The sequence below is a fragment of the Mustela nigripes genome, chromosome X (genome assembly GCF_022355385.1).
Source record: "Mustela nigripes isolate SB6536 chromosome X, MUSNIG.SB6536, whole genome shotgun sequence".
NCBI classification, from domain to species: domain Eukaryota; kingdom Metazoa; phylum Chordata; class Mammalia; order Carnivora; family Mustelidae; genus Mustela; species Mustela nigripes.
Genome location: NC_081575.1, coordinates 30,320,522 through 30,346,093, shown reverse-complemented (window position 1 = coordinate 30,346,093; position 25,572 = coordinate 30,320,522). Strand labels below are relative to the sequence as shown.

The 25,572-nt window shown below is 49.0% G+C and overlaps 1 protein-coding gene across 1 annotated transcript in view; it reads right to left on the bottom strand.

Annotated features, from left to right (window-relative positions):
• Window positions 1-22,019, bottom strand: part of KIAA1210 (KIAA1210 ortholog) — a 74,058-nt gene extending 52,039 nt beyond the window's left edge. Inside the window, exons 1-2 of the mRNA XM_059385189.1 lie at window positions 21,961-22,019; window positions 17,060-17,251 (exon numbers count right to left, since the gene is read on the bottom strand). Of these exons, the coding sequence (XP_059241172.1) occupies window positions 17,060-17,251; window positions 21,961-22,019 (251 nt within the window). The remainder of the gene's footprint in view (window positions 1-17,059; window positions 17,252-21,960) is intronic.
• Between the last annotated feature and the right edge of the window lie 3,553 nt (window positions 22,020-25,572).

The following is a 25,572-nucleotide window of genomic DNA, read 5'->3' as shown; positions in this document are numbered from 1 at the left end:
GGACATTTTTATCCAGTAAATGAGAGGCCTTCAGAACCACTTCCAGGGAGCGTAAAATCATGTAATAACGGTTGTCAGGAAGGCTGGCCCAGCAGGGATATAAAGTTTCATTATCAGTCATCGTTTAAATGCCTACCTGCCCTTGGCCAACCCTGGAGGCTTAGGCCTCACAGTTCTCTTTTGCTTCTCAGACTGTCTGACTTGAGGGCTAAACAAGGGCTCTATGGGGGGGAAAAAGGAGAGAAACAACAAGGGACTAATGCCTGTCTTCCAAGGTCATTGAAATTTTTTAACTACAGCCTAGTTCAACTTCAAGGGTTCAGCAGATTTTTGCTTGACAGCTTTGCCACCTTCCCAGTGTGGGGAATGCTAATGGAAAGCAGCTGGGCTCACTTTGTAGAAAATAACCGAGTAGGCTGAAACGCTTTTCAGAAGTAGAGTCTGTGGGGGCGCCTGGGTGGCTCAGTGGGTGAAAGCCTCTGCCTTCGGCTCAGGTCATGATCCCAGAGTCCTGGGATCGAGCCCCACATCCGGCTCTCTGCTCAGCAGGGAGCCTGCTTCCTCCTCTCTCTCTCTCTGCCTGCCTCTCTGCCTACTTGTGATCTCTGTCTGTCAAATAAATAAATAAAAATCTTAAAAAAAAAAAAAAAGAAGTAGAGTCTGTGGTGGGCAGAATTCTAAGTGGGCGTGCCCTGTCTGGGTGGGCCTAACCTAATCAGGTAAGCTCTTTTTAAAAAGTGTGTCCAGAGGTCAGATAGAGAAGTCAGAGATTCTAAGCCATGGGAGACACTCTCCTGTTGGGTTTGAAGGAACAAACCGCTATGTCATGGGGTGTGAGGACCACGTGGCAGGGCCTAGCAGGTGGCCCCCAGTAGCTGAGAACCAAGCCTCAGAGGACCTCAGCCCTACCATCTCCAAAGCCTAAATTCTGCCACACACCAGCCCATTCAGAAGAAAAGCTCTGACTTCAGATGAGTCCTCAGCCACAGCTGAGGCCCTGATGTACACAGTGCCGGGACACCTGACTCCCGGACACCAGGAAGGGGTACGTCCATGTTGTGCAAGACCCGGAAACGCAGATGACTTGTTACACAGCAATAGAAAATGAATACAAGCCAGCTCTAGTTGAGGAAGGAGGCAGAAGCAGGGTAGGTTTAGAGCCACAGAAGATGAAACACAGAACTTGGTAAGCAGCCCTCGGGATTTTCTGCTCCCTTCCTCCAGCCCAGTTAGCTCTAGAACTTCTGCTTGCCTATATCCTGGGTGGAGGGAAACAATCCTGATGGCCATTTAGTCTGGCTCAGAGAGCCCTTGGCTGGAGAGCTGCTGGAAGCAGGAAGTGCAGCATGGCTTTAAAGGCAGGGAGCCGGGGCGCCTGGGTGGCTCAGTGGGTTAAAGCCTCTGCCTTCTGCTCAGGTCATGATCCCAGGGTCCTGGGATCGACCCCCGCATCGGGCTCTCTGCTCAGCAGGGAGCCTGCTTCCTCCTCTCTCTCTCTCTGCCTGCCTCTCTGCCTACTTGTAATCTCTGCCTGTCAAATAAATAAATAAAATCTTAAAAAAAGGCAGGGAGCCTTAGGCCACCTTCAGTGACATCTTCAGTGACTTCCACAAAGCCATGCCTCTGAGTGCCCAAAGGTGTCAGGAGGAAGACAGATGAGGGATAGATGGTTACTTCTCTACACTCCACACCCATGCCTACAGGCGTATGACTGCCACAACTGTCAAACAGATGTCTAAACATGCTCTAGGGTACTCCTGCCAAGGACACCTGCTCTAGAAAAATTGTCACCCAGGCCTTTCTCCCACTCAAGGAGGCCAGAGAAAAATGCAAGCCTGCCACCCTCCACATCCCTACCATAGATAGGGAAGTCTGTTTCAGGAATATCTCTTAGCACCCTGATCATCAGCCTGGGAGTGTGGAGCTTTGTCCCAGAGACTGGAGGTGGCCCCCCAAAACCAGGTGTCTCAGCAGGAAGACTGCTCAGAATTTCTGTGGAGATACGTCCCACCACCAGAAGACAGCAAGAGGAAAGATGCCCCCCTTATCCTAGGGGAACAGCTACAACAGCTGCCCTGGGTTGCAACTTCTCCTCCTCCTCCTCTTCTTCTTCCTTCTTCTTCCTTCTTCATGCCCTGTCCTCCTCCAAGGCTTCCATTTAAAAGCTCTTTACCTTGCCTCCATGTCTGCTTTTCCTCCCTCCCCATTGTACCCCACCCCCCCCCCCCCCCGAATAAGCCAGTAGGAGCTCAGAAAGACCCAACCCAGGCCACCTCTAACACCTTCCATCCTCCAAGGGTTGCACATGTAAAGAGCTCGGCCAGAAAGCTTCTTTCCGCCATTTTTCCAGTGGCCCCAGAGCCTAACTGATGGGGAGTCTCGTTATGTCTCGTCAGCCCACATATCCTACGATTAAAGTCTCTGTTCTTGCAGTCAGGGGCAAGTGATAGCAGTTAGCCTTGGGTTAATGAAATTGCGGAGCCCTACTCTGTGCCAGGTAAGCACTGTGAAAACTGGTTTTACGTGCATTCTTTACTAAAGCCTCACAACAGCCCTGTGAGCTGGGCACTGTTATGTCCCTTCCTGTTTCCCAGATGGGGAAACTGAGTCTCACTGACATGAGGTCATCTGTGCAAGGTCGCACAAGGAATAATAGAACTAGGACTCAAACCCAGTTCTGGAAGATTCCGGGGAGCCCGAAGTTCAACCACCACCCTCCCCTTCCTCCAAACTTGGCAAAATCTGATAAACATTAAATGCACCCCCCCACTCCTGCCCCCAGAGAATCTCACATGCTGGCCTATGACAGAACCCCAAACTAGGACAACTAGCTGAGTCACCCTCCGCCCCTAACATCTGGATCAAGATTTGTGGGCCAGTTTAACAACAAAGAATCCTGCCCCCAACGGCTCACTAGCCCCACGTATTGCAATGAGCTCTCGCACGTGCTGAAGGGAACATGTCTGTTGCATGGGCCCCTGGACTGCCAGGCGGGAGTAGGGTACCAGCCAGGGGAGCAGGAAGCATGGGGGCCCTGGGGGACTCAGGGGAGAGCCAGGATTGAGTCAAGGGGCCCCAAGGATGGATTTCACAGCTTCAAGTGTGTGTTGCACGCCGAGGGCTCTGCACCCGACCTCTCTGTCAGCGCTCAAGCCCATCCCAAGCAGAGTGTGTCTGTGGCTTTTTATTTTATGAGGTATTTGCTGCAGTTGGTATTAATACAGCTGGTATTAATACAGCTTCTAGCGATCCATAATCCATCAGTTTGGCGGGGGGGGGGGGGGGGGGAAAACTCTCCAAGGGGGGGAAGGAAGGCAAAAGAAGAAAGGAGGTGGTGGCCCTGGTGCAGGGAATGAGCTCTCCAGGGCTGGTTGGAGCCTGTGGGCTACAGCCCAGAGGCTTCCTGACCTTTGAATTCGAAAGACCCCTAGAAGATGAGACACAGGTAGTCATTTTTTGCAAGGGGTGGGGGAGGAGGTAGGAGAGCTAAAGGGGGGAGAAAACCAGATCCCAGGAATAAGCCCCCCCATGCCAAGCTGCACCATCCATACCTTTGACGAAGGCAACTTGTAGCTTTTTGGTTTCATCTTAAGGACCTTTAAGCCCACTGGGTGGGGGCCAGGGGACGCAGTCTCAGCTTTGCCTCATGGTTATGATAACTAGCCCTGGCCTCCCAGTTCCGAAGGGCAGGGAACAGAGGTCTCTGGACACACTGTGCCTTAACGGGGAGAGGGTGGGGCCTGGGGGGGAGGTTGCTGTCCCCAAAGGGTACATGCCCCCTGAAATAAAGATGCACCCAAGAAGCTGAGAGCCCTGGCCATTCTTGATCAAGGTGATATCTGAGAGCCCGAGACCCCAGATTTCCTTAGCCCTTAACCCCGCAGACAGCACTACAGCCAGGCAGAGGCAGGGGTGCACTTAGAGTCACAGGAGGGATTACCCGAAGGTTCCCTGATTCCCAAGTCTCTCCTTTTCCCCTAGCCATGGCATTGCCTGCTCTTTCCACATGGCCTTGAATCCCCACCATTGGAATCACTCCCTCTGAACCAGGCCACAAAGTCAGAACTGTCTTTCCCAAAGCCCCTCTTCTTTGCTACCCCAAAGTCTTTTTGCAGACCTACTATGGGTTCGGAGTTGCAGTGACGAAATACAGAAGTTAGCACCTACGGAACAGTTAATGTGGGCACACATCAGCTCATTCGATCCTATGAGGTGGGTACTATTGGGTACTATTGATTCCTGATCCTCCCCATTTTGTGGGGAGGATCCCGAAAGGCTAAGTAACTGCTGAGGGCCACGGGCAAGTCCACAGGCAAGGCGATGTCGTCTGACTCCAGGGCCCATGTGATCTACATAAAATTACCTACTCCCTGCTGACGAGAAACAAGCACACGTGAAACATTTGAGAACTGTCTCTGAGTAGGAATCAGAAGGCCTGGATCCTGATTCTGCCCTTCCGACAGATTACCTTTGTGGCCTCAGTTCCCACACTTGTAACGTGAGGTGGTGAGACTAAATTATCACGTGCTCTCTTGTGACGTTTTTATGACAAGGACCCGAAGGCTAAACTCTAGAGTACTGACGACATAGAAGAGAGGTCTGTAGGCCCCCAGAGTCTGGGAACAGGAAGCTCGAATGTGCATTGCCAAGGGGGGAGGGGAACAGCAAAACTAAGCCAGAGAGCTAAGATCTCGAAGTCAAAGAACAAGGGAAGATGAGATGGAAGGGAAAGAGCAGGTGGAAGAATCCGGGAATGGAAAGTGTGTAGCCATAGAAAGTTCTAGAAGGTGATTTTGTGGGTGGCTCCCTTAAAAGTAGCACAAGGCTGGAGGAATCATGAAAGGCCTGAGAGATGAGACCCACCTTAAGACGGGCCTTCTGCTGGGCAGAATAGTTTGTTGTCAGCTTGAGCGCTGAGGCACTTACTTGAAAGTCAGCCTAGGTGAGTTGGGGGTGGGAGTGGGGGCAGGGAGGACAGATGACAGCCACAGACCCTGGGCCACCGGAAAGAGCCTGAGAACCCTGGCCCAGGAAGATATGCTCGGGACAATGAGGCATGGCGGCCCCTGTTCCCCTTACATCCCTTTTGCCCCAGGGTCAAGTCTGCTCTCACACCTGACTGTCCCACCTCTTTGGTCCAGCGCCAACAAAAGAAGTCAGAAGCTCCTGGACCAATACCAAGGGGCCACGGGAAGAGGTGCTGGAACCGGGGACACCAGACAGCAACTGACTAGAAAATACAGTGACCCAGAGCCTGGCACTATTCCTGACACCAGGAAGGCAGAGGAGGTGGGGATCTCCTGAAGGAGCCAGGATCTCCTGGCTCTCCTGGAGCCAGGCCAGGCCAGAAGGCTGCTAGTTGAGGAGGGGAGAAAGGTCCAGATGGCCAAGGGCAGAACAAAGTTTCCCAGTTCCCTTCTCCTGTGTTCACTCTTGGCCGCAGAAGCAGAGAAAACACACAGTTTTCTCAAGACATTCCCATGCCCATTCGTTCCCTGCCACCCGCCACGCGCTTCCCTGGCAGGGAAAGGAACAGGGTTGTCACTTGGAAGAAGTCAGTGAGGTGCGCAAAGCTCTTCCCAGTAGGGTCACCACCTCAGGGGAGAGGAGAGTGGCAGTGAGAAACTGGAGAGCAGCTATCTCCTAAGTTTCCTTAAAATTGAAGAATTTTGGGTCAAAATGGCCTAGGAGAAGAAGAGGGCCCACTGAGGGGAGCACATGGGAGGAGCCCTACAGTGGGGGCGGGAGACACCTGGCCCCTCCCCGCCACAGACACCACTCTGCTGCCCACTTGAGACTGACAGAGAAAGACCCAGCCAGCATCTAAGGAATAAAGGAGATACTGTGTGCAAAAGAGCGCCGTGCCCGGGACAAAGGAAGTGCCCACTGAACAGTAGGTTTTTTAAAACAACTACAACAGGTAGGGATTTGGGTGTGAGAAATGGGCTTGAATCAACATCCTGTCTGTCAAACATGGATACCTGGGCCCTCCTCAGCCCGGGGGAGTCTCACTCCTCATTGGCGGCAGCGGCAGGCCCAGAGAGAGACCTGCTTGCTTTCGAAGCTCCCAGGCAATCCTGATGTAGAGGGTCTAGGCAACCCCTTTGAGGGAAACACTGCGGTGAATCATATGGGATACTGGGCATGACTGGGACAGAAAAGCCAAAGTGGGAAGCCATAAGACATTGATGGCAGGACCAGATGGTGAAGAAAAAGCAACTTGAATGATATCTAGAGAGGACTGTGACCACAAAGGAAGGTATTTAGTTCTTCTAATAAACATCTCTAAAACTTGACCCTTTAATGAGGCCCGCAGCAATTTTTGGAGAGTTGATGTCCTAGCTCTGCTTGAGCCCTGAGGCCTAGGCATGTTGGGTGCTTTTTCTGGGCCTGTTTTCTCACCTGAGAACTAAAGGATTCAATTAGACTTGGAGTCTAGGATTCCTTTTAGCCTGGGCATTCTAGGATTTTATGATTCATTGAGATAATTGATGAAAATGCCCAGTACATTCCTGGAGAGGCCAGAGAGGCCCATCTAAGCCCAGCTTGAGTTGGCCAAGAGGGGACCAGCCTACAGAACAGACCCTTCAGAATCCTGTCAATATTTTCAGAAAACTCTCCTACTTTCTGATTGTTTAGAAATGATTTTTAGAAAACAATTTTTTTTTCTTTTCTTTGTCTCTTACTTAAAGATTATTTATATATTTGAGAGAGAGCAAGCAAGAGAGAGAGAGATTGCATAGAGGGAGAGGGGGAAGCAGACTCCCCACTGAGCAGGGAGCCCAACATGGGGCTTGATCCCAGGACCCTGAGATCATGACCTGAGTTGAAGGCAGTTGCTTAACTGACTGAGCCACCCAACTACCCCCTAAGCTATTTTTTTTCCATTTAAAAAAGCAGAAGCTGTGGAAAACAGTATGGAGTTTCCTGAAAAAAAAAAATCAAAATAGAATTACTGTATGATCTAGTAATTACACTACTGGGTAATGAAAGCACCAATTTGAAAAGCTACATGCACCCCTATGTTTATTGCAGCGTTATTTACAATAGCCAAGACACAGAAGTACCCCAAGTGTCCATCAAATGAGTGAATAAAGAAAATGTGATATCTATATCTATATATACATATATATGTATACATACACACACACATATATATGTATATATGTGGAAATAATAGCTGTAAAAGAATGAAATATTGCCATTTGCAAGAACACGGATGGGCCTAGAGGTTGTAATGCCAAGTGAAATAAGTCCGAGAAAGACAAATACCATATGATTTCACTCATATGTGGAATTTAAGGAACAAAGCAAACGAATAAACAAAAAAAAAACCGAGACAAAAAAAATCAGGCTCTTAAATACGGAGAACAAACTTGGTTGACAGAGGGAAGGTGGGTAGGGAAATAGAGGGAATTCAGAGCACACCTATCACGATGATCCTTGAGTAACATACAGAATTGTTGAATCACTATATTGTACACTTCAAACTAATAGAACACTGTATGTTAATTACACTTCAGTTTCAAAAAAACAACAAAATAATTGCACAGGGTTGCAGGAGATTTGACTTAAACTTCCCCACTCATTCTTTCTGCCCCTTCAAAACATATATTTTTGAAATCTTCTCAAGTCAGAAACCCATCCCTATAGGGGAGCTAACTACCTCATCCCAGAGACCTTCCTGCTTTCTCTGAGTCTGAAAGAGAGAACATAGGCCATCTCTGCATAAAATAAGGTCTTAGGTCTTTGACACTTGGGCTTCTGAAGCCACGGGCACAGTGGAAACATTCCGCATATGTCAAAGTAAAACTATATTCTTCAAAAACAGGGGATGGAGGCTTTGTGGGGATCTCCCCCCACTTCTCTCCCTTAGAGGTTTCTGGAGACACACTGTAAGTAGCACGCATGAAGAGGGAACTCACATAGAAAACTCTGTCTGTGTGCTTTATGAAAACTCAGGGGGAGCAGACTCTTCTACCTCCTCTTCTGGGCTCTGCTTAACCTGTGGGTAGGCAGATGCACCCCAGCTCCCAGGGCCCTTTCCTTTCCCCAACCCCCACGGACATCAGAGGAGACTCCCCCTTTGACTTACTTTTCTCTCCATTCGTCCAGAATGCTTGAGCTTAGGGAAAAGGGAGATCTGAAGCAGCGAGAGCTGATGCAGGGTAGGGAACTAACATGACCCATAGCTTATAGGATAGGCTGGTCCTTGGCCGTTGAGGTCCACAGGACAGAAAATAAGAGATAATGACCCTATTGATGGAAGAATGCAACATGACTTGAGCAATCTTCAGTAGCAATCTTTTGTGAGACACAGTGCCTGCTGCTTTGTTGCTCTTTCCTAATCCATATCTAGACGTTCCCATGCCCTGTATCTCTTCTTTTTCTCCCCTCTTGTTTCCATTCCTCATTTTGAACATCTCCCTTCTATGCTTTAGTGGATAAATGAATTATATTGTTATAATCTTGTCGTGTTTGTAACAAGGAATACAGCTTCAAATGTTCAAATCAGATGAGTGAAATGGTTTATGTTTCTACTTTCAAAAGAAAAGTCAAGTAAGCTGCTTTAATAGTATGGCATCCTTTGTTGATTTTTTTTTTCCCATTTAGCCTTGGCCCCAATAGAAGAAACTCTTCCTCTCCCTCTCAGGCTCTGAGCCTTTTAAAGGACAGAAATGCAAACTAATAATAATCTTCACAAGCTGTGTGACCTGGGACAAATTGTGTAATTTCTCCATGCCTCAGTTTCCTTAGCCATGAAATGAATCTGTCTTGGGACAGAATTTGGGAAGTGGAGGGAGTAGGTAGTTTGAAGGTATGGTGGTCACAATATCGTGTTTTTCTCTAACGTTCTTGATTCTGTGATTCAGTAGTGTCCATGCAGACCTTCCTTTCTTGCAGAAAGAGAAATCTGGCACCTTGACCTTCTGAAGAGGAAGGATAATGTAGTTGCAAAAGGGTTAGGCTGTGGAGCTACACAAATCCAGCTTTGAATCCTGCCTCTTGTCGGTTAGTTGCTTATGATCTGGGGCAAATCAGTGAGCTGTTCAAAACCTAAACCTCCTTATCCGTGAAGTGGGGCTAAGGGTAGTGCCTTTGTCCTACACCACCTGTGAGGACTCATTCATTTTAGAAGTTTCTTGGGCACCTGCTGTGCACTAAGAGATCAGAACAGTGCTCAGGAAAGAGAAGGGTCCGGTTCTCACAGGTGATTTGGTAACTAACTCATAGAGAGCTCTCGGCATGGGGCGTCACACACAGTCAGCCCTTAGGACCTGTTAGCTATTCTCAACATCATTCTCATCCCATGGCATTGATGACCTGTGTCCCCTGTTCTCCATTGCTCTCCCGAAAAGTATGGGATGAGACTTCCTGCAGTTAGCTATACTCTCTCTGGTGGCCCCTGGTGGCGGGCTTTGTAAAATGGCCGTGGCGTTGAAGGCTGGGGCCCGGTGGCCGCGGGAGTACAAAGTTTGCTGGGTCCAACATGTGACCTTTGCTCATGAGCCGCCACTGGATCAGCTGGCCATGAATATGGCTGGAGTTTAAATTCCCAATGCTGGGAAACCCTCTGTCCCCAGAAAGCCCCTCTCTGGGCACACAGAGCATGGGGACTTCTTTCAGGGCCCTCCCAAGTTCAGGCAAGGCTGCTCAGTCTCCTCCTTAACACTGTATTTGTGACTCACTCAAAGCCCCGCACTTTCTTCCTTTGCCCTCACCTGTCCCAAAAAGGTCCAGACTGCTCTTCTGCCCTTCCGCCTCTCCAGAAAGGCCTAAACAGTTTTCCAGGGCCCTCAGCCAGCACTTTCACTTTATTTCCATCCCAGAGGAACAGAAAGGGGATGATTAAGTGGCTAACATTTGCTCATCAGACAGCAAAGGAACTCTTGTTTACTGAGGGCCACCTATGGGCCCCATCAGTTACCTGATTCAATCCTTGTGACAACCCTGGGAGGTAGGAATCCTTATATCCATTTTACAGAGAAGACAACTAAGGCTCAGGCAGGCTATGGCCTTCATTCACCCACAGCCATACAGCTAGCAAGTAATACTGTGAGGATTCAAACCCATGTCTGGCCCCAAAGTGTCAGGTGATTTCCACTCTATGGTGCCCAGGATTTTCAGAATGTGTGGCTCTCAGGCTAGACATCGTGCTGGTCATGCCCTCAGAGGGCATGGCTTGAATGGCCCGCTGTGAGCTGCTTCAAGGCTCACCTGCTCCCCTAGGGCCGGATGCCCTGCTCCATCTTTAGCAGCCTGGGAGCGTGACATTGTGAGGAGCTCCTGGTTTCCCCGCTGCTCTCCAGTGCACCTTCCCTATTCAGGCACCCTTGTTTCGAATGCATGACAATTCTCCCAAGAACTTCCCAAGTTCTCCCAAGAACTTCTGTGCCGACTCTAAGTGAAAGCATTCTTGCGTGTAAACTCAGAGCATAAATCTCACACTTATAGGGGCTCTGTCCTCTTCAGACCACCCCCAGAGCCATTTGGTCCTCCCAGCAATTGAGGGTGAGGGAAGTAGCATATCGTGACGATCGCGTTTCTTATTCCCATTTCACAGATGAGAACAGCAAGGCCCAAGGAGGCACACCTGTGGTCAGGCAGTGAGAGCCGAGAGTTAGGGCCCTGCCTCTGAGGTGGCCTTTCAAGTATATCGCAGGCGACATCTTGTTTGGAAGCCCTGAGCAAGTCCCACTTACATGTCGACCATTACTATACTGACCACAGGTCACAGGCAACGATTAACATCGTTCAAATGCTTTCTGCACTGGGCACTGCGCTACATGCTTTCTTGCAAGAGCAATATTCATTATTGCATGGAATATTCATCAGCTTTGAAGGAGTAGGTCGCATCATTACCCCCGTTTTACAGATGAAGAAACTGAGGCTCGGAAGGTTTAGATGACTCAAGACTGTCAAAGAAAGTGGTTGGTCCGTGAGCACAGATTCAGGACTGTCTGGCCCCAGAGCCATGCACGCCTAGGGCTACGGAGTTACTGAAGTTGGTCACATGGAAGCCACTTGGCACATGTGTCTGTTTCACTTTAAATCTGTTTAGGTGAAATAAAATAAAAACTCAGTTCCCTGATCACACCAGCCACACGTCAAATGCTCAGTAGCCACACGTGGCTACTGGTTCTTGTTACTGGGCAGAACAGCCCAGAAACTTCCATCATCAATAGAAGCTTCTATTAGATAATGCTCGTCTTTGGACTTCCACTTGGGCAAACCATTATTAGTGGAAGGCAGCGTTTCTCAGTCTTGACACTAATGACATTGGGGACTGGAAAATTCTTGGTTGGTATGGGGGAGACTCTTCCCAAGCACTGCAGATGCCCAAGGGTCTCCCTAGCCTCTGCACACTAGATGTCAGTAGCACACCCTCCCCCTAGTCGTGAGAGCTAACAGTGTCTCCAGACATTGTCATGCGGTCCCCTGTGGAGCAAGATCAGACCCCATGTCCCTGCTGAGAACCTCTGGTTTATGGTTACCAGTGTATTTGTAACCAATCTTTCACTAGCTTAACCTCACCGTCTGAAAACAAGCTATTTCACCCAAACTCATGTCTCCTACTGAATCAGGGTTTTCAGCAATTAGCATTGAATGGGTGATTTTAATTGGAGACATCATTAAAAGAGTAAAGGCATTGGAAGCAACAGAACATGAGTGAGGATGCCAAGAGAGGATTGCTGGAATGTCCTGTTCAATTAGGTCCTCCAGTTTCCTAGCCACCAACCATAAGTATGAATTTGTAAAGGAGGAAGCCATCTAGGTGGCTCAGTCGGTTAAGCAGCTGCCTTTGGCTCAGGTCATGATCCCAGGGTCCTGGGATCGAGTCCCGCATTGGGCTCCCTGCTCAGTGGGAAGTCTGCTTCTCCTCCTGCCTCTGCTCCTTCTCCCTGCTTGTGTGCTCACTCTCGCTCTCTCTCTCACTCTCTGACAAATAAATAAATAAAATATTTTTTTTTAAATCTGTAAAGGAAAGCTACAACTGGATTGGTTTAAAAAACTAGAAGAATGTTAAAAGAGCAAATCAGTTAGGAAACGACAGGAACAACCAGATCACATACCACATTTTGGCTACCGATTTCCAGAAATAATAAATGACAAAAATTGTGCCCCTTGAGAAATTAACGAAAGAATCCCCCAAATGCTAAAGCTGGCTCAACACAAAATGGACTTTCGAAGGCTTCAAATGACACCCGCCTGAACATTCTCATATAAAATGCTGAAATTTTGGTTCCTGACAAAATAACACACGTTTCCACATTTTTAAGTGTATTCTCGAGGAAACTCAACCTCCCTACAGCAAACGGAACACGCAGGACACTGCTAATGACCAAATGAACCAAGCCAACGACATCTTCAGAGAGATCTCCAAAAGCTTAAAAAAAAAAAAAAAAAAAGCTTTAAAACAATTTCCTCCTAATGAATTTTTATGAGTAAAAAAGTTTACCTATATTGTAGATAGTCCAAAAAGGCAAACTTTTGGTAAACCGGTTGATAGGGCAAGTAATTTATTCAAGAACTTGCCCCTGGTGAGACTGGGGCACCTAGGACAGTGCCTCCCCAGAGGCTGGGAGACTAGAACCCGCCACTCTACCAGCTCTCCTACAGCTTCCATGAATGGAAATTGCCTCAGGCAAATGCCACAGGGAGAACACAGATTAGCAAAATGCAATACCCAGGCTGTGCCCCTTGCCAGGGAACTGGACTTCCCAGCTTTTCTTCTAAAACAAAAAGGAGGAGGAGGAGGAGGAGGGGAAGGAGAACAAGAGAACAGGTTGAAGGTGGATGGGGAGCAGCTCCAAAACCATCAGCTACTGGAAGGACCTGCGGGTTGAGACCTCCTCCAGCCTCTGGGTGCCAGGGGCCTCCGCAGGGCAAAGAAGGAATGCATTGGTCCCCTGCATCTAGAACTTGCATCTAGAACTCATAAAAAGTCAGTATTTGTAGTCTCTGGTCTCCAGCAGCAGTACGTACTGGTCTGCATCAGGGAAGGTCTGCAGCCAAGGGGAGCCCGCTGGCCCATCCACTACAATACCTACACCCCCGTTGGCTGTCAGATGCCTGTTGCCAAAGCACTAAGCCTCACCATCCTGAACTCGGTTCTTGAGTCGGAGAAGCCGACTGGCACGATATGAGGGGCCCACTGCCCTGGCAAGCTCCCCGAGATGGCCACCAAGCATCAGAGTGGCACAGAAGCATTGAAATCCTATGGAAACGCACATTGCCAGGAGGAATCCAACATTGCAGGTCAGTTTGACTGAGATCCAGCCCCCAGAACCAAGGATGCCAGGGTGTCAGCCAAGGGGAAGTTCACAGCCTAGGGACGGCAGAGGCTTAGAGAAGACTGGCTGGGAGGGAAGGGAAATGTTCAGGCTCAGAACACCTGGAGTGGGAAGGGGGCCATAGTAGGAAAGGGGCTATAACTGGAGAGATTGGGGTCACCAAGAACAAAGTTGCCCTAGCTCACTCTTTTGCCTTGGGCTCGAGCTGCCTTTGCAGCAGCCCCAGCCAGATCCCACAGCATCCTGGGGTGGTGGGGAGGAGGGGGCGCATGCTTCTGGTTCTCTGCTCAAAAGATGATCCTTCCTCTAGCACATGCTACACACCACAGCTCTATGCTGCAAGTCAGGGTACTCAGGATTCTGATCTTGGAATTGTCGTTGACTGTGTGGCCCAAGGAGAATCACTGAATGTCTTTGGGGCCTGATATCCTCCTCACTCTTAAAATAAAAACATTTTCAGGGGCGCCTGGGTGGCTCAGTGGGTTAAGCCGCTGCATTCGGCTCGGGTCATGATCTCAGGGTCCTGGGATCGAGTCCCGCATCGGGCTCTCTGCTCAGCGGGGAGCCTGCTTCCTCCTCTCTCTCTGCCTGCCTCTCTGCCTACTTGTGATCTCTCTGTGTCAAATAAATAAATAAAATCTTAAAAAAAAATTTTCACCCATGCCACCATTATAGGATCTTGTATGGTTAAGAAAGTTCTTTTGCTTGGAGCACCTGGGTGGCTCAGTCAATTAAGCAGTTAAGAGATTAAGTGCCTGCCTTCGGGTCAGGTTATGATCCCGGGGGTTCCTGGGATGGAGCCCTGCATCAGGCTCCCTGCTCACTGGGGAGTCTGCTTCTCCTTCTGCCTCTGATCTTCCCCCTGCTTCTGCTAGCTTTCTCTCTCTCTCTCTCTCTCTCTCTCTCTCTCAAATAAATAAATAAAACACTTTTTTAAAAAAGTGATCTCTGTCATCTCCTCATGTACTGGCACATAATTACGGTGGCACATAATTCAAGACCACTAGTATTTTTGTCCCTTCTACCAATAAGCATATTCATAAATCCCTTGATAAATTCCTGCCGTCCCCTACTGTCACACCATGTCTGTGAAAATAACAGAACTTACTGGCTAGTTACCTCAAGCAAGAACTATATCCACCATAACCAGTTCAGAATTTAAACACCAAAACCGGTCGCCTTGGGACAAATGAACAAACACCTCCAACTCATCAAATAACCGTCCACACCTGGAAAATCTGGACCGCAAGTGCGATCTGCAGAGAAAACTGAACCAACTTGTGTTTGCATCCGCATTTCGACTTCCAAGTCCTGCCCACTGGGGTTCTTTGAAAGGGCGCTCCCCTCCTGATATGGCCAAGCTATGATTCTAGGAGCCCCTCTTGTTGAAGGTGCTGAGGGGATGGAGACTGGGAGGCTGCATCTTGTAGAGCTTGGAAGAAATTTCGAAACCTCTCCCGCCCCACCTCTTGCAGACCGCCCTTTACCGGGCTGGCCGCTCCCTAAGCAGACAAGCTTCCCAAGGGTATCTTGGTTCAGTCGACAACACGCCTTCACCAAATGCTTGTGTCAGACACCGTGCCTGCTTGGCTGTGGGAAAGGAAAGCACGCGTTCCTCCCGCAGTGCTGAGCACACGGCTTCCCAAGGAGCAGGTGCGCCATGTTTTTGAAGGTCTATGGGTCTCTCTCCCCGTTAAGTCCCCCGAGGGACTCCCATCCACGTACTTACAGAGACCGTGGTTCCTTAACCTCCTCAAATGCCTTCTTATGGTGTCTCCCGTTCCTTCAGCCTTGTTTCAGTAAACGGTCAGATGAGCTCAGGCCTTCAGCCGGGGTGACAGGAAGAGCCGCTGGTCCATGAGGGCCGCTTTTCCACCCCAAAGGCCTCAGGCTGCCCTGGATACCCTCCATGGAAGGCAGACATCAGGATGAAGGGGCCCTGGGGAAGGCCCCTGGTTCAAGCAGGAGAATCTAATACTCTTGGGCCAGGGAAGAAGGGCCCGACGCTCACCTGGGAGCGATAACCTTGCCCTTACCACTTCCCACAGCAGTGGCTCCATCTCCCTCGCCTCCCAAGGCCTCCACGGCCAACCTCTCTGTCATCTGGTGCCACAGTGAATTACGTAGAGAAAACGCCCTCATTGCCACCGTGTGTGTCCAAGGCCAGAGGCTAAGGGCACGGCAGTCAGGTGAGCCCCAGAGGCGGGGTTTTCAAAAAGATGCCAAGGGCACTTTTCACAGGTAGACACTCCAGGCCCAACAGGAACAGCCTACAGGGCCAGTTTTGAGGCAACAGCGGAAAGGGGCAGCCAGTGTCCCCACCCTCCCTGCCCGAACCACCTCCAAAGGGGGATACCCCGGAAAATCACATCAGAGGCTGCCAGTCTCTGTCTGTCCAGTGCTTTGCCATGAGAGGAGAGAGCAGCGGGGGCCATGTGCTATTGGAGACCTGCTGTGATCGAGGTGAGTTTCTGGCCCTGATTCAGAAAGTGACAGCTTAATGAATGGCCCTGGAGAATAGTCACATACCTCGCACTCCTGCTAACGAGCAGTACAGGTGGGTCTGTCTGGCTTAATATCTTTTCCTGTTGTCACTGTCCGCAGTAAGTACACATGACACCCCAAAATACCCCTGTGGGTGCAATGCGAGTGTAAATGGTGTGGCGTCCGTACCCACCCAGTAACAGGGAGCCTACAGCTTTCACAGCTGGCACCAAATTTAGAAAATGAAGACAACTCAGAAAGGTTAAAGTGATTTTTCTCCACTCATCCAAATTCTGCGCTTTCCATCCCTCTTTCCTTCCTTTGTCCTCTCTCTTCTTCTTCTTCTTCTCAGTCTCTCTCTGTCTCTGTCTCTCCCTGTCTCTGTCTTTGTCTCTCTCACTTTTTGCCACAGCGTCTCCCCAACACCCCCCCCCATATCTGTATTTTCAGCCCAGCCAGCTGCTGACTAGGGCCAGAACCAACACTTCGGTGTCACTGAAACCCACGATTTCACTGAATGAATGATCACCGCGAAGGTCATTTTAGCCGTGTCCCTAGTCAATGACATTAGCCTTGTAAAATCCCAGTCCGCTGGGCGCTTTATTTGAAGGGGACGCACGTTTATTACACGTGCACGTGGGAACCTGTAGCTTGGCCCTCGTCTCTCTGGCTGCGCGCCCGCCTGGAATAGAAGCATCCTCGTGGCGCTGCTGTCCCTTCTCAGACCCTCGAGTCATTTGTCACGTGCTCCGGGGAGGCTGCCCTGGTGCTGCGGACGACCCTGGCCCTGGGAGAGAGGTAGGGCCTCCTGCGGTGCGGGGCTGGGGGGGTGGGGAGGGGACCCCGGGTATAGCGGTACTCCTCGGTCCAACTCTTTTGCCGCTTGGCCACCTCTTTCCTACGCGGCGGCCCTCCTTCCCTCTGCGAGGCGACCAATCGACAACCGCAGCGGCCCCAGCGAGACGCCCCGCCTCCCCCGCCCAGCCCCCTCCGCCCGCCCAGGGCAACTCAGGTGAGCCAGGTGCTGCGGCCAGGGGTGGGGGGGGCAGAGAGTGCGCCCGCACCCCGCTACCCCCCACCCCCGGCCTGCGCCGCTTTCCCACGTCCACCTGCGCCCGGCTCCCGGCGCGCGCTGCCCCAGGGCGACGGGTTCAAGCCCCGGCTTCCCGGGCGGACTCCGGGCTGGCCCCTCCGGCAAGAAGCGCCCCACTCTGGGCGGGGGAGAGGCCCCAGCGGCTGCGGCCAAGCGCTCCGCCACCCTCGGCTCCCCCGCGACTTACTCTTGATTATTCAAGCAGGCATAGAAGCCAGCCATGGTTCTTCGGAACCGCTGCGCCACCCCGGGGCGGGTGCCGCGGGCATGTCTGCGGGACAGCTCGGCAGCCAGGGGTCCGCACGCACAGCCCACGCCCGCGGGCCGGTGCACAAACCCAGATAAAGTTTCTGCTCGAGGCCTTTCGCTGTCTTCTGAACTAGATCCAAAAAGGGCCGGGCTTGTTCCTTACAAGGCTGCGAACTGTTAACTCCCCTTTTTCCTCTGCCTCCGACTTCCCGCTACTGCAGCATCCTCAGTGCAAAATACCAGATGCTCGGTATTAGCCCGTTTGTATCCCAGCGGGGCTAAGGAGTATGCGGAGTCTCAAGGTGGGAAGCCCTCTGGGCTTAGCCGAGACCTTTACCCCGGGGCAGAGAAGGACACCCATCGGCTTGGGGAAGGCCATGTGAACAAGTCACTTTCTGGCATTTTAGATTCTGCAGGCTGGGGGGAGGGGGGAGGGGCGTGAGGGACAGAGCGGAGAAGAGAGAGGCCAAGCGGATTTTAAGTACCCTGTTGCAAACATTCCGCCCTCAATCTGAACACTGTTTTTGACCCCTCTGAGCTGTTCTCGTTCAATCTTAAGGAAAATGATTTACACCCTAAGGAAGGCTGGAATCATAAAGCCAAAAGAGAGAGGGAAGGGAAAGACAAAGGGAAAGGGAAAGGGGCATGACGGTCCTTAAAGTTATAAAATCTCAATGCCCTTTGGATGGAAGTCCCCAGCAAAGATCGTGTATGCACAGTGGATCCCCATTATAACACAGTTTGCATTAGGTGGATTCAGAGATACCGCTGATGGGTTGCACCTGCAGAAAACCAAGAGAACTGGAGAAAGAGCAAAAGTGCCACCTAAGGCTTGCAGCCTGAAAGACCCAGTGGGGGCCTCTTTCCCAGCCCCAGTTCAGTAAAAAGGGGTCTCTGCCCTGGCATCTGAGATGTGGAGGCAACATCTGATTTTGCAATATTTTGATTTGCAAAGTGTCTGGTGACCGTTGTGAAAAGCCAAGGAAACGAACATGCGGGCTTTGGGCTTTTTAAAATGACTGTGAGAAATCAAGGGCTTTCTAAAGGTCAAGATTTCTCCTGTGTGCAGGTTCAGGGGGGTCATTAATCTGACGGCCTTTCTAAACAGGGCTTCTCCGGTTAGAAGAAAAAAGAAAACCAAGTCCGCATCCCTCAAGGGGTCTTAGCAAGATAGGCAACACCCGGCTTCTGAAATCTCACTGGGTGGACAGACGCGGCCCTCTGGAACAGAGCAAAGCGTAGGCCCCTCTCCTCTGAACTTGGTAGTTGAGGGGGAACACAACTGCCCAAGGAATAGATTTACACCTTGCATGCTTAATCCTCACCCATGGCTAAGATTTCTAGCAAGAATTCCTGCCTAGCTAGAATTCATGGTCAGTTCTCTATGATTCACATGTGGCTTGCCCACTTAATGGATTTTCTGCAATTATGGTTTAATCAGTGCATAACTTCTGTCCACCTCAACTTGTCACGTCAGCGGGTTGTTAGGAAAGACCTACTTTATTGTTTTTATTATTGTTATTATTATTTTTAGGAAAGACCCATTTTAATACTGGCCAGAGAAGAAGCTAATTAGGAAGGAAAATCCATGCAAATCTCTCCCAATCAAATAGAATGCACTCCAAAAACCACAGAATTTTTTTTAAAGGATTTTATTAATTTATTTGGCAGAGAGAGAGAGAGTGAGTGCAGGAGCAGGGGAGGAAGAGAGGGAGAGGGAGAAGCAGGCTCCCCGCTGAGCAAGGAGGCCAGGGCAAGGCTGGATCTCAAGACCCCAGGGATCTCTAGCCAACCAACTGAGCCACCCCGGCACCACTCTCAGATTTTTGTTTTTTGACTACACGTGTTTTGTGATCACTTAGCCAGCTCCTTTCTTCCATTGCTAGGAATAATCAGGAGTCGAGGGTCCACAGAAAATCTGGAATTCCCAGACTGCACCGATGGCTTCTTCTACTGAACTCCTGTCTCGCTTGTGGTAAGGGCTCGGGAGCCAGAGCAGGGTTCAAATCCCGCCTAAGTTTCTGCCATGGGATAGCTGGATCGGGATTTGGTGAGAAAAGAGGTTCCGAGGAGGTCCGTGTTGAGGGATTCAGAGGGGAATTGTTATGATGTCTGCAATTCACACTCAAGTAGGTCAGGAAAAGAAATGGGTAGGGATGTTGAGAGGGGGGAGAGACAGAGAATGGACAGAGAGAGCACATGTAGTAAGAAGTGGACACTTGGTGACTGGAGGGGGGATGGTGTGAACCTTCCCTATGCTAGTCTTCCAGCTTCCCTGTAGTTTGGAAGTGTTTCCAAAATTAAAAGTTGGGGATAAAATCTTAGTTCCGTCTGCCCTGATCACCTGTGATAGCGGATTATTCACTCCTTGCAAATCTGAGTTTCCTCGGCTCAGAAATGGACATTTTAATAGAACCTCCCCATGTAGGGTTGTTTATGGGGATTCAGTTGGGAGAACAGATGTCATGCCCTTCATGGGGCCTATCCCTCCAGAACTGGGAGCAACTGCTGTTATCATGCCATCATCATTTCCCCTGTGATCATATATCGTCTCTTGTTGTCCTCACGTGTCTCACATGCAAACATCCTATATCCTTCACTCCGATTTAAGCCTCCAGAGGGCAAGATGCATTTCTTTTGTTTTGTTTTTTTTAAGATTTTATTTATTTATTTGGGGGGGCACGAGAGGAGGGAGGGTCAGAGGGAGAAGCAGACTCCCTGCTGAGCAGGGAGCCCGATGTGGAACTCCATCCTGGGACTCGATCCTGGGACTCCAGGATCATGATCTAAGATGAAGGCAGTTGCTTAACCACCTGAGCCACCCAGACGTCCCCGCAAAATCCATTCCTAACACTTGTTCTTGTATCTAGGGTCGTTGCTGGCACGGCCCTGAGTAACCCAGAGCTAGTGAGAGGAGTACCTCGTTAGTTACCGTTCTGTGACATCTGTGGTCCCATAGCATTACCTCGAAAATTATCACATGCCCAAGGGCCAGCCATTCCTGACAACAGACCAGTAGAAGAAAATGTTAGCGTCGCATGGTGGACGCTGGAGAAGAAGGCAAGCTACCAAGACAATGGCTGGGGAGCAGGTTTCTAAAATTCTTCAGATTGAAGGTCCAATACCTTTGGAAAGAACGCCCACTTTTTTTTAAATCCCAGGAGGATTTACATTCTGCTGCTTGGCTTGCCGGATGAGGAGGAACTCGACTAAGCAAGTTGGTTAGGTGCTCCCTCCCAACAAAGGGGAGAGCACAGACACTGCGAGGGATCCTCCACCCTCAGCCCAGCTCGTGGATGAATGCCTCCATTGCCTTTGGAGGGAAGCTGATCTTCCTGGCTCCAACCGTTGATTCCAGTGAGTCTAAAACAGGCAGGGTAAATTCAACTGCAACCTTCAGGACCGACTTCAAAAACCCTGCCAGGACTTTTAAACATCTGGCTCTTGAAAAATCTCTGTGAGCACAAGAGCCTGAAACGGAGAATGGTGAGATGCCCTCATTCTTGAACAGATATAGACCATTCCAGAAGGTTCCTCTCAGTCCGTGCCTCTCTTCCCTTTCCTTTTGGTTGCTCTCTTCCTCCTTCCTCTTTCCTTCTCCCCTCAGTCATACCTCCTGAGGCTCGCTGAACAAGTTCCCTTCCTGCTAAAGGCTGGCAATGAAGCTGTGCATTTAGGGGCTAGTCGTGAGAGAGACAAAGCTGTTTAGTGTCAGCCTCCCTGCTGATTGCAGCACCCACCTTCAGCCAGACAGAGTGACATCTCACGAAGCCCAGGAGGACAAGCTAGAGAGCTGGGTTGTGGCTTCTATGGAACCATTCATTGGGACATCTCAGCTTGCCGCCAGAATCTCTGCCCTCACAACCTACTAGGGAGTCTGCAGGACAGTGGGATTCAGGAGTTAAAGACCCACAGAGCCAGGAACTTCTCTAAGAGAGCTGGACTGGGGAAAACTACACTCTTCAGGGCAAGGACTCCCCCCAACCCCCAACATTTATAAACAGGTCAAGTCTGACGTAGATTGGCTTTCAGGGTGGAGAAGGTAGGAATGGGGAGAGGGAACCTGGTAACTGGGGAGGGGCAGGACGCCTCCCCGGGGTTGGAGGGATTCAAGACGGAATGCTTACATAGCAGAGATTTGCTAATAGTAGTTCCCAGTCTTGCCTACTTCCTCCTCCCCCTCCTCCTCCTCCTCCTCCATCAGGGGGTCTTCAGAGTCACTGAGTATGTCCTTCCTCCTGGACACCTTGGATCAGGGAGGGGAGGGGAACACCAGGAAAATCACCATCACTCACCATGTTCTAGGCTTGTCCTTGTGGTGAAAAGCAACCAGATTTGAGGAAGTCCGTGTTATACAGAATGTTTAGAATGTCGATTTCTTACTCTTAGGCTATATATCCAATAACACGAACTTGGCTCCAGGTGTGGGCCTGACTGAACAGACAGAGAAGAATTTGTAAGTAAACACTGTGCAATGTTTCTAAAACCACACCCATCCATCCGCCTGCCTGTTTGGTTGACCCGTTTTCAGAGTCTCCTTTTCTTGAGTAGAAACTGGAAATCTGACGGGGCCAACGATGTTGGGAGTGAAGGTGGAAGAACGTGGAAGGTCCTTGCCAGCTCCTTGCTGGATGCGTTCATTTCCTTTCCCCTGGCCAGGCAAGAATGATGCGCTCCACTCTCCTCCTCTCCCTGGCCCTCCAAAGCCTGGGGGCTGGAACAGTGCTCAGGAAGGAGAAACCAACATTCTTTTCCCTCCCCTTCAGCCATGGCCAAGCTAGTAATCCCCAACCTGCAAATCACCAGGAAAGAGAAAGCACATGCATTTAACCTTCACACCTCACTTCGTCCAGAGCCTGGAGGCGTGAGGCCACGGTGGGGACAGCTGCCTCCTCCATGGTCAGAGACCACGCCAAGCATCACTTCCCCTACAAGCAGCACTACCCAAAGCCTGCATGCCCCCCTCTATCCAACCATCAGCCCAGGGAACAAAGGCCCAGCCACGAATGCCACCCCTGCCGGAGAAGGGAGACTTGCCTGACCCAGTAAATGGGTTTTTACCTCCTAGTCAGGCACTGAAGAGTTCTGGCTTCCTCACCCAAGCAGCTGAGAGGGAAGCAACCCCTAGGGTCTGGAATCAGTGATTCACATGGTCCTACCCAAACAGCCTCCTGCTGTCATTTGATCCCCTCCATTACTGAACATCCTGGAGAAGGAGTTCCCAGGACGTCCTCCCAGGACTTTGGCATCCTGAGTTGAATGACCGGTCAGTGGGACAAGGAAAGGCATATAGCCAGGGCAGCTGGCCTCTAAGAACTCCCCAAATAAGAAAGAAAACAAATGGTTTTAAAATTCTAATGGCATACAAAGGTATAAAATAAACATGAAATCCCCCTCTCTACCCTTCATCTCCCAAAGCCTTGGGTTCCTTCCAGGGAAGAAAAAAGGTGTATGGGTACATACATATGTGTCCATGTGTATATATTGGGGTTATTTATGTACAAAAACAGAAATTAAACAAACAAATCATGCTTTACCCTTACATTTGCTTTTGTTCTACGAAGTGTCTCTCTCTCATACTCACCATCAGAGTCTCGGTCCTGCTTCCTCAGCACTTCAGATGAGCAAGTTCTGGGGACGTGATGGATGGACACCATGGTGACTCTAGGTAATGAGACTGTATTCTATACTTGAAAGCTGCTAAGAGTAGATTTTACACGTTCTCACCACAAAAAAATAGAATTATGTGATGCAATGAATGGGTTAACTAACTGCATTGTGGTAACCATTTCACAGTATGTGTGTGTATTAAATCACCATGTTGTATGCCCTAGATTTATACCGTGATATATGTCAATCATATCTCAGCAAAGCTAGAAAAATGTCATGCAGTAGAACTTCTAGTTTCCAGTTCTGCATGTACAAGCTTGGAAGTCACCACTCTGTCTTTTTTTTTTTTTTTTAAGATTTTATTCATTTATTTGACAGACAGAGACCGCAAGTAGGCAGAGAGGCAGGCAGAGAGAGAGAGGAGGAAGCAGGCTCCCTGCAGAGAGCAGAGAGCCCGATGCGGGGCTCGATCCCAGGACCCCTGGGACCATAACCTGAGCCAAAGGCAGAGGCTTTAACCCACTGAACCACCCAGGCGCCCCACTTTACATCATTCTTGACAAGAAACTAGAAGCTTTCCCACTAAGATCAGAAACAAGGCAAGGTTGTCACTCACCACTTTTTTCCAACATCCTATTGGAAATCATAGCTAATGCAATAAAAGACAAAAAAAGAAATAAAGGTATACAGATTGGAAAGAGGGGGAAAACACTGCCTTTGTTCACAGGTGATATGGTTGTCTATGTAGAAAATCTGAAAGAATCGACAAAAAGACTACTAAAATTAATAAGCAATTATGGCAAGTTTGCAGGATACAAAGTTAATCCACAAATGTCAATCACTTTCCTATATGTCAGCAATGACCAAGTGTACTCTGAAATTAAAAACATAATACCATTTATATCAGCACCCCCACAAATGAAATGCTTACCTAGAAATCTAACAAAACATGTACAAGATTTTCAAATTTCCTATGAGGAAAACTACAAAACTCTGATGAACAAAATCAAAGAAGATCTAAATAAAGGGAGAGCTATCCCATGTTCATGGGTAGGAAGACTCAATATTGTCAAAATGTCAGTTCTTCATACCTTGATCTATAGAGTCAATGCAATCCCAATAAAAATCCTAGCAGGTTATTTATTTTGTGGCTATTTACAAAGTGATTCTAAAGTTGATATGGAGAGGCAAAAGACCCAGAATAGCCAACACAATATTGAAGGAGAAGAACAAAGTTGAAGAATTGACACTACCCGACTTTAAGACTTACTATAAAGCTACAGTAAGCCAGACAGTGTGATATTGGTAAAGAATAGCCATAGATCAATGGAACAGAACAGAAAGTCCAGAAATAGATTCATATAGATATACTCAAATGATCTTTGATGAAGGAACAAAGGCAATACAATGGGTCATTTGTAACAAATGGTACAGGAACCACTGGACAGCGACATATGAAAAAATACATCTAGGGGCATCTGGGTGTCTCAGTCGGTTACGCGTCTGCCTTCAGCTCAAGTCATGATCTTGGGGTCCTGGAATAGAGCCCTGCATTGGTCTCCCGGCTCATTCTCTCTCTCTCTCTCTCTCTCTCTCTCAAATAAAGAAAAATCTTTAAAAAGAAAAAATTAATCTAGACATAGATTTTACACTCTTCACAAAATTTAACTCAAAACAAATCATAGACCTAAATGTAAAACACAAAAGTGTAAAGCTCCGGGAAGACAACATAGGAAAGAACCTAGATGACCATTGTATGACCTAGGTATGGTGATGACTTTTTAAACACAGCCCCAAAGGCACAATCCATGAAAGAAGTAATGGGCACGCCAGACTTCATTAAAATTAAACATTTCTGCTTTCTGAAAGACAATGTCAAGAGAATGAGAAGATGAGCCACAGACTGAGAGAAAATTTTTGCAAAAGACACATCTGCTGAAGGACTGTTACCCACAGTATACAAAGAACACTGAAAACTCAGCAGTAAGGAAACCAACAACCCGATTTAAAAATGGGCCCAAGACCTTCACAGACAACTCACTGGAGAAGACATACAGATGGCAAAGAAACATATGGAGAGATGTTCTGCATTATATGCCCGCACACAAAAAAAAGTATGTGCAGAAGTTTATACCCGTTTTATTCATAATTGCCCAAACTTGGAAGCAACTAAGAGGTCCTTCATTATGTGACTAGATAAACAAACTGTGGTATATACAGACAATGGGATAGTATTCAAGCACTAAAATGAAATGAAATACTAAGATACAAAAAGAATGGAAGATCCTGGAATTTGCATTGCTAAATGGAAGAAGTCTACTGTGGCCTGAATGTTCATATTCCCCTAAAATCCACATGTTGAACACCTAAATGCTCAAGATGATGGTATTAGGAGGTGAGGTATTTTAGAGGTGACTAGGTCATGAGAGCAGAGCCCTCATGAATGGGCTTAGGGCCCTTAAAATAGGGGCCCCGGGCTATCCTAGTCTTCCACCGTATGATGGCACGCTGAGAACCCAACAGTCTACACCCAGAACCCAGAAAAGGGCCTTCATTCACCTGACCATCTTGGCACCCTGACCTTGGAGGAGTTCCAGCCTCCAGGACTGTGAGAAATGTCTATGGTTGATCAGCCACTTGTGCTACATTTTGTTATGGCAACCCAGACAAACGAAGACAGAAGCCAATCTGAAAAGGCTACATGTAATATACCGTGCATACTATAGGACATGCTAGAAAAAGGCAAAAGTGTGGAGACAGTAACAAGATGAGTGGTTGTGAGGATTTGGGGTGGAAGGATAAATAGGCAGAGCACAGAGAATTTCTAAGACAATGAAAATC